General features: G+C 36.3%; 1 protein-coding gene and 1 long non-coding RNA gene across 4 annotated transcripts in view; both read left to right on the top strand.

Annotated features, from left to right (window-relative positions):
* Positions 1-476: 476 nt before the first annotated feature.
* LOC113347836 lies at positions 477-4,209 on the top strand. 3 transcript variants are annotated; one of them, XR_003359285.1, is made up of 5 exons: positions 477-1,095; positions 1,232-2,292; positions 2,383-2,469; positions 3,768-3,836; positions 3,922-4,209. It is a non-coding gene; the product is annotated as an uncharacterized LOC113347836 (long non-coding RNA). The 3 variants fall into 3 exon arrangements; XR_003359286.1 differs by having other exon boundaries at positions 2,383-2,529; XR_003359284.1 differs by having other exon boundaries at positions 2,383-3,836.
* A 3,798-nt stretch (positions 4,210-8,007) lies between these two features.
* LOC113351208 overlaps positions 8,008-9,609 on the top strand; it is a 2,736-nt gene continuing 1,134 nt past the window's right edge. The window contains exons 1-5 of the mRNA XM_026595237.1: positions 8,008-8,109; positions 8,190-8,447; positions 8,550-8,879; positions 8,952-9,194; positions 9,443-9,453. Of these exons, the coding sequence (XP_026451022.1) occupies positions 8,008-8,109; positions 8,190-8,447; positions 8,550-8,879; positions 8,952-9,194; positions 9,443-9,453 (944 nt within the window). The remainder of the gene's footprint in view (positions 8,110-8,189; positions 8,448-8,549; positions 8,880-8,951; positions 9,195-9,442; positions 9,454-9,609) is intronic.

Here is a 9,609-nt window from a genome sequence, read left to right as displayed (position 1 = left end):
AAACGACTGAAGAGATTTGAAGGTGAGGTGAGAGAGATCTCAAACTCACTAACCAAGCATCTAAACCACCATACGACGTCCTCTTAGATAACTAATGTTGTATCTATTATTAATATCATCATATTAAGTTTATTTTTCCTTTAAGTAACTCACACATATGCATAAAAATTGGTCTATGACCTTATAAATACAAATTATTTGTTATATATAGATACCGAATTTTCAGAGCCGAACTCACATTTATAAATCGAATTATACACGTACGTATGCCGTTCCGAATTACTGACGAATCACGTCCCGTTGACCGAATTTTGGACCGAATCTGGATTTTACAAAACCGTATAATACTCGTACGTTTGCCGTTCCGTACGTTTGCCGTTCCGTACGTTTGCCGAATCCCGAATTGCTAACTAGGGTCCTACTTTGATTAGTCTGCGGTGGTAAAAGGTTTCCGTAAACCTTCTAGAAACAAATCTTCCTCTTTCATCACTTCTCTCTCAGTTATCCAAAACTCATCTTTCTTTTCTTTTATCTTCCGAGTTCTGCAACTCTTCTCCATCTATCTCCATCTCCTCCAAGAGATTAGAATTTGAAACCCAACTTCAACAATAATAGTGAAATAGAAGAATCAAGATAATCATCGTTTTTTTTATGATATCCCCAAACCCTTTCTTCATCTCCTCTACCAAAGTTTCTTTATCACCTACACAACGAAAACCCTATCTTCTAAATTATGTGCATCGTCATTAAACAAGCCCTTTATTCCACCTCGTTCTTATTGATGTCTTCTATTATTTTTTTCGTTTTCTGGAAACAGAAACAGAACCATTTCTTAGATCTGTAACCAATTTCTTAGATTTGTAACATGTAATCTCAATTGTGAACCATTCTTAAATCCATTTTTTTTGCCTTTATCTGTTAGGGTTCTAATCAACTACTCTTCTATTTCGTAAACGGAACCCCTTTTATTTCAACATCGGTAGTATATCAGAGAAGAGTACCACAAAAATCAGAGAAGATGTTCTGGTTATTATCATTGGATTTATTTGTGTTATGTTTTATTCGAAGTAATACATCTACAAAGCAGCCATCAGGGTAAGCAACCCAAATTGAAAACCCTAATTTTTTGATTTCTTGCAATAAATAAAGTTGATTCATTTCTATCAAGTTCGTGCTTTTATTGGTGTTTTAATGGTGAGTTTTGATCAGTTTGATTGTTTAATGAACACAGGATCATCTGGAACACATGATTCTTGGGGACCTCAAATTAAGGGTCTTACTTGAGACACCAAATGATGAGATGAACATCATTAGAAACGATTCATTTGTTTTATTGATGATCTCAGTGGAGTAAGAAATAGAATTGACTATTGAGGTTTGTGCATTTGATAATTGTGGAATGGGCTAGAGTTCGATACCCACTAGAAAATCTGAACACATGGTAATTTCTATCACCCCCTCTTGTGAATTCGATTTGATTTTTATTAGATACACAAAAATAGTGTGATTTTCATTCATTTTTGAAAATTGTTGTAATGATACAAGACAACAATATGGCAAAAGATGCATTAGCATTAATTGATCATTTAGGTTGGGGTAAAGCTCATGCTTTCAATCATTTAAGTTGACAACCCCCTTATTTTCATTTGGATAACTTGTTGTATAATCTCTGCTCAGGGAATGTTGAAATTCTTCAAATGGGTTTCTTGGTATGAAACTCAAATTGGAATTTCATATTCTCCCAATTATGGAGCTCATGGTCTGAAATATTTTGGTTAGTCCTATTTTTTGTAGGCATGCTTCGTATGATTTGGTTGCTCTGAATTTTGGAGATACTTAGATTAAGACCGTATGATATGTTCCAGTTGTACCGAAGAATTTGTGACTTACTGGACTTTTGGTTTTGTAAATATAGAATTTGTGATTGATAAGTTACATTACTGAGAGCTCCACAAGTACCAGGGGCCATCAATTATTTCATGGAATTCCTCTTGTGGTCATTTAATTTGCATCCAAGTGATGATTTGAAAATCCTAACTATTTCTTCTTATCTGATATATGATATCGGGCATGCCAAGCTTGCAGGTTTGCTTCCACATTACAGGTTATGTAAGTTTCATTTTTCTTTTCCTTGCCTCGTTTTAAAGTTAATCAACATCTGAGTTGTTTTACTGTTCTTATGTCTCATTGGATATGTTATTTGTATTGGTTTCTGTTTATCTTGCAATGCCACAGACTCCCGTTTCACTCCATCCTTGATTGACAGGGGATATTGCGATTGGATCCTTAATGGTATTGATGATGAATTTGTGTTTTGTGTTAAGAGTTTCTTCTTTAGTTTCTTGTAGTGTAGTGTTAAAAATTCTTTAATGTTTGTTGTAGGAAGAGAAAGTTGAGGTGGAGGATATTGTTGCAGAACCGATTCTGGATATTGTCCATGATAAATATGCTCATTACAAGAAAACTGAGGTTGATTATCTCAGTTTTGTTGTGACATTGTTTGATTTTCCTGTTCCATTTAATCAAAGTGTACGATTGAAAATCAACTGATTCATAGTCTTACTTGCTCTAGTGACATTCTTCAATTTGAACCTTCGTATGCTTTCACAATTGTTCCAATTAAAAATGTATTTTACTTTAATATACTTGCTTTATTACTGAAATCCTAAAAAACTTCAAATGGAAGAATGCAAACTTTGGGTAATGTTAGATGGGTTAGGCTTGTAACACGGAGGTTGAGGTAATGACTAAACCTTGCTTATTTTGCATAATTCTAGCTGTGTATTTACCAAGTATATGGTTTAACAGTTAGACATCAACGAGAAGATGAGGGTCATTCTAGTTGTTTCGGTAAATGTTTCACTTATATGTCACAGACCTGTTTTCAAGTATGCTTTGTTTTTCCAGCTTCGGCATTAACATTCTAACACATCATAAACATGTATGCAGAAGAAATTGATTGTAAATACATTACAATTCTATATTTCAGTTCTAACTTCATATGTATGTATGAAAAAAATCTTTAAAGGGGCTTAGTCTGATAAAAAGGTCTGTATAGTTCGTCTTCCTTTAGATTAAACTGTTGATCCATAGTATTTGATAACATTTATAACTTGGATACTTGTACATTTTTTGCGTCTTGAACCAGATTGAGCTTCTCTCTTTTTCTTTGATCAAGCTTTCGTTGGTTGAGTATGACATGCCTAAATTCCCACCATGTCTATTAGCTGATGCAACTATCCTTTATATACTATTATTTTCCAATGCAGATCCTTGAAAAAGTTAAACTTGCATATGGCGTCCATTAGCATTGTTTTCCTTTACTGCAGGGATGGGGTTTCTTAGGAGACCACTTGCTATTGTTGCTTCTTTCATGACCGTCATTAGCATTTCTTTCCTAAATGATTGATATCATCGTTTTTTCCTCTAGTTCTTTCATTTGATATATAGAAATCAAATAATATGTGTTGTGCTATAATGCACAACACATTCTAATTGTCACCATCATACCATTGTTGTTAATCTTTGACTGCTATTTTTCAAGAAGTATATGTGTTGTGCTATAATGCTCTTACAATTGACAGAACTTCAATCATTCTAATTGCATGCACTTTTCTTCTCTTATTAGCTTGTCCAATCTGCTTACGATTCTGTGTTGGGTCATCTAGTTAGAGCCATTTGCTGGTTATTATGGAGTCATTGGTCACCACATAAAAATAAATGGCATTGTTCTAAACTTCATCGATTTCCAACTGTACTTATTTCAGGCACCCATACAAAGTTATTTGTGCGCTCACTTCTAATGGATATGCTCTTCTTTTAGAAAGAATTCCATGGTATTCATCAATAGATTGCATGTTTTCTCTTTAATTTGATTATCTCATTTGTATTGATTTGGTTGTGCTTATGTCCTTATTTCAGGTCGGAGACGAAGAAGGGACAAAAGAGATAGCACCAGGGAAGATGAAAGTCCAGTTTTCATGCAGGTGCATCCTGGAACGAAAATAACAAGCGATCGGTATTGCAATTGAGAGCCCAAGGTTGAAAAAACTTTAGGAAGCTATTACGAATTTGTTTTGTTATGTATAAACAATTGAAGTGGGTGTATATTCAGGTTTTCATATATTGTGAACTTGGGTAGTAGTTAGAAATTGAAGTGTAAATTGAATCTAGCTTTTAATGTAAATATTTACTTTGTTTCCATGTTAATTTGGTTTTCAATTTTGATCTGATTTTCATATTAGTTTAAGACTCATCTGAATCTGATCGGATTTAGCTGAATCAATTTTCCTTTTTTTATATAATAAAACATGATCAATATAAACGACTGTGTGTATCACTATTAATTAAAGGCTGTTGATCGTAGACTTAGTTTAAAAATTTAAAGGAATCTCAAAAGCAGTTTTTTGAGAATTTAGACTACGATTCTAGGGCTCCCAAAAACAGTCCTTTTTATCGATTTTAAATGCTTTTTTGGCAGACTTTTTTTTTGCATTTTCCACTAGTGAGAAGGCCGTCTGAGGATTGGATGATGCGACTGAAGGCGTCTAAGATTTGTCTTACGCGATTGAGTCTCTCTGAAGTCAGCTTGGACATGTATGTGGGACAAAGGAAGGCTTGCACGCCTGATAATTCCTCTGCGAGACATTAGCTAACTTGTCTTTGACCAGCGTATCTTATAGAGATGTCCTATAAATAATTTGTGTTCGTATAATTGGACCGACATGACTAGTGTATCTCGAAAGGATGTTCGAGGAGTCTGTCGAAACGGCCTAGAGGAAGAATAACCAGCGTATCTCGTGGGGATATCCTAGGAATTTCGGAAGCCTCAGTAAGTCGAGTCAGAGCCTAGAGTAGACATGACCAGTGTATCTCACGATGATGTAGTAGGAATCAGTCCTTGATCTCAAATAGGGTGACTCATGCTTACATGAGACATTTATGTCTCTGCTTAGGGTTCATAAGTCCTTCGGGGATGTTTTAAGCTCTACGAAACCTATGTGATTAGCAGTATCTCATCGAGGGTGTGCTCTAGAAGTCAACGCATAATGACCAGCAGTGTCTCGCAAAGACGTATACTAGAAATCGTGGCTATGGGAACCTAGAGAACCAAGATCTTAGTCTCTACCGTGAGGGATGAGTTTTGTGCTATAAGGATGAGCTTGTGTTTTGGCTATGAGGATCAAACTTGTCTCGAGAGCTCCTTTTACGTCAAATCCTATCTTATTATAATCTTCCGGAACTTTGAGGATCACTATTGTCCCAGAATAATGACTCCACGTCTAGTTATAGCATTACCATTTTTCTTTTGGTCTTGAAATGATACTTTTGCCCCTTGTTAAAATTTCTCCATCTATAGAAATGTAGTTAACCTTTAAAGTTTCGAAGTACGAAAAGATGACGAGAAAAGGGGGAACAATGACGAAGATGGATTACCCCGCAAGAAAGCTATAGAGGATTTTGCGAAGAAAACAGATTATCCCGCAAGAAAGGGGTAGTGGGTTCAGCAAAGGCAGTGGCTGTCAACTATTGTCCAAGTTTTGGGTATAAACGGAAGAGAAAATGAAGAAATTACGGTTGAGTTTGTAGGGTTTTTGATTAGTATATTCCATGAGATAGTTTTACTGAGTCCTAATTATTTTGTACTTATCAATTTTGTATTTGGTTTCCGATTATTTGAATATGGTCTTCATCTTGTCATAGTAAGAGCAACCACAGCCATGAGACGGACCAAATACCAAAAGTAAGACTAAAAACCAAAAAAATTTGGTATTCTGGGTGTTCAAGCGCAGTGGTAGAACACCAAATTTGGTGAAGCGTAACTTATACACACGCCCGATGTCAGACGGAAATTATATTCACGTTTGTTGATTAGGCGGCTTTATATTATGCGTTTGAGTGAAACGTAGGTATAATGCGCGTTTGATTGAGGCGTAGGTATAATTAACGCCGGATATGGGACGGGGATGGAAAGTGCGTCTACAGGGACGGGGATTAAAAGTGCGTCCCATTCATACGGAGATATAAAGTGCGTATGTTTCGGGCGTTAATGGCTTATGCGTCTGGGTGAGACGTTTATACAAGATGCGTTTGATTGGGGCGTTTATAGAAGGAGCGTCTGAATGGGGCGTGCATTGAAGAAGCGTCTGTGTGGGGCGTGCATGAAAGAGGCGTCTGGTTGGGACGTTTTTAATAAGTGCGTCTGGTTAGGACGTTGTTAATAAGTGCGTCTAGTTGGGACGTTGTTAATAAATGCGTTTCGATGGGGCGTGCACAGAAATAGCGTTTGTGTGGGGCGCTTTTAGGAAAGAGCGTCTGAATATATACTTCTTTTATCCTCTTCTCCTCCTCTTTTTACATAACCTACGTTTTTACAGAAGAAAAAAAAACGACGAAACCTAAGTAAAAATCTAGGGCAATACCTAAATCTCATGTGACGGCCATTTGATTGGGTGCGGAGAAACGAGTTCTTGTGAAAGAAACGACTAATCTTATTCGTTAATCGGGTGCGGGCAAATTTGATTGAAGATTAAAGGTATGGTTTGTTTTGGGGTAATCTTTTTTTTTGTTGGATAATTTGATTAAAGATTAAAGTTACGATTAATTAGGCTGTGTTTGGGTGGAATCGGTGGATTGCATGTTGATTTCATTAAGAATACCGTGAGGTTACTGTTTGTTTGATTATGTACTGTTTATTTGATTACTGTTTGTTTGATTACTGTTTGTTTGATTAGTTTGTTTGTTTGATTAGTTATATACTTCCGCATCATCATCTAATAGCGAAATAACACACTGTAACATGATTGATAGAATACAATAATTCTAATTTATCACCTGTAGTAGTTCACTCAAATTCATTAAACATGTATTGTTGTTGCTCACACAAGGGGAGATACAAAATTTTAAACAGTTCTGTGATATAGACGGTGTATGTAGTGAGATTCAAACTCGTTTAATGTAATTTTCGTATTTATTTACTTTAAAAAATTTTGATCTTCTATACTGTAAGTAAATAAAAAATAATCTTTACTGTAAATTTTTTTGATCTTCTATACTGTAAATTTTGATCTTCTATAATATAGAATAGAACTTCTTATGGATGCTGTAAACTCAGAAAAAACAATTACTAACTTGTATTTATATCGTGCTCAGATGTTGAGCAGAATAACGTCGAGATTTGCACAAGGAAAAAAGATGAATAATAAGAAACGCAAAGGTAAAGGTCCAATGGAGCCTGAAATAGACCCTAATGTTGGAGATTTGGAAGTTCCAGATACCGGGTTCGATGAAGATAGCGAAGATGAAACAACACCGTCCGTGGTATCCCTAGATAACTACAATTGTCTGGAAGATAGTGACAAACACGCTTCTACAGATATTACATATTCAAGCGATCCAAAATTCAGGTACCAACATCGTGGTTCACTCTTTTCGGTCATTGTTTATTATAAGGAGATAACAAAACATAGTCCAAAAATTAAATACATTATCGACAAGGCAGGATGGGGACGTTTATTAGCCATGGAAATAGGAGAAGCATCACACCCAGTGATTGATTATCTTGTTGAACGTTGGTGGGATACAACGCATACTTTTCACTTCCCTTTTGGTGAAATGGGATTCACGCCGCTTGATTGGGTAGTGTTGACAGGATTGAGTATTGGAATTGGGGATGATGTTCCGTATAACCCAGTCAAGTACAAATTTGATTATGTCCGTGAGCATGTTTTTCCAGAAATAGAAGAACCCTTAGATTATGAAGATCCCCCAATCTCTGGAAAAAAACGCCCCCCGGCACAGTGGATTTCAGATGCAATCACAATTAAATTTTTGACTACGTATTTCAAAGAAGATATCTTGGTTGCAGCTAATTTGGATGACAAACTTGCAGAAAAAGTGGCGAGGGCCTTTTTTATGTATGTTTTGGGAAATTTTTTCTTTTCCAATGCAAAGAACTACATTGATGCGGCTTGGTTAGCTGCTTTTGAGGATCTAAATGCAGTTGATATGTATGATTGGGGTGGTCCTGCTTTTGCAAAATTGTATGTGGCACTCAACGCATCTGGTAGGGGACAGAAGTCATTATCTGGGCCGTTCCAAATATTAGAGGTAAATTATTATTTATTTTTATTTCATTTAAATGTATATTTTTTGGCAGTTGATTTATTTGGTTGGTTATGATGGAGTAGTTTTGGGGATATGAATATCTGGGCATATGTAGACCGTGCGACCCAACTAGTGAAGAAAAATGGCCAAGAACTTCCCGGTGGAAAGCGAAGAAAAAGACTATCGATATTGTTCACTGTAGGAATGCGCTTAATCAGTTGACTGCAGACATCGTGACATGGAGACCGTGGGAATCCGCCATTGGTGTTCTTGACTCTGATGTTGGTCGCAGGGCTGTGGAGCTTTCAAACAAAAGGGTTATATTTACTTGGATTGGCAAGGTCAGTTAGTACGTTGTTTTTATATGAACATTATTACTTCAAAGTTATCATTTTATCCTAAGTTGAAGAACTTATTTTCTCTGATTACTGGTAATTTGACAGAATATGTGGTACCTAGGAGAACGATCTTGGAGGCAAAATCATCCTACTTTTGGAATTCCTAGAAATCCACCATTTAAAATTGGCGAGGTCAGTCATGAGAAAGCAAAACTTGTGAAAGAAGCTGGATGGGTAGATGCAAATATGTTTGTGAAAGCTGTTTCATATAATATGTATCTGCGATATTGGCGACATGTAACTAACTTCCATCAATTCGTGACCAAAGTCGATTGGGTAGTTGAATTACACGGGGTTGATGGTGACCGTGTTAAACACCTTATTCAACGACCTGCTCAGCATGTACCTATTCCACCACCACAACAATTATCATACGTAAGTACATCCCGTCATTATATTAAAATATATGGTAATCTCATTTCTTAATTATTTTTTTTTAAACGACAGCCTGAAGCTTATAATCTAGTTCAAGAACATGCCGATTTTAATCGTGCGTTTCGCGAGTTTGTATTATATGAAACGGAAGACAGGATGATACGTTTAAAGGCAAAAGATGAAGTAATACGAGGCCTTGCAGCTAGTAACAATTACCTGGAGGATCAGATGCAATTCCGTATGCAACAAACGCCGCGTCCCCCTATTGGATTCGGCAGTTTTTCTGAAACTATCCCACCAGCGGTGTGGGCTCCAGTGAGTCAAGCATCAACAATGTCGTCTGTTAACCCCCATCCGAGAATGACGTTTATCCCACCACGGCAAACACCATCGCATACTCCTACTGATGAATAAGTAACTTTTTAGCCTCCATTTTGGATATGTACTTTTTAGCCTCCACTTTGGATACTCCTACAATATCCTATCTTATCTCTATATAGGGTTACTTTTTAGCCTCCATTTTCAGACTCCATTTTCATTCTGACATGTTGATTTCTTTTCAGCCTCCGTTTCGGTACTTGTAGTTTAATTAGTGTTATTTCTTTTTAAGCCTTCATTTTCAATCGGTCAGTGTCGCTTCTTTTTAGCTATAGTCTTAGTCTTTGCAGTGTCAATTCTTTTCACTCGCATTTTCAATCTGCAATGCCATAAGTGTCTATCATGTGTCTAT

This window comes from Papaver somniferum, chromosome 2, assembly GCF_003573695.1.
Source record: "Papaver somniferum cultivar HN1 chromosome 2, ASM357369v1, whole genome shotgun sequence".
NCBI lineage: Eukaryota > Viridiplantae > Streptophyta > Magnoliopsida > Ranunculales > Papaveraceae > Papaver > Papaver somniferum.
Note: the sequence above shows the minus strand (reverse complement) of the source record. Positions and strands in the feature narration are given on the sequence as shown.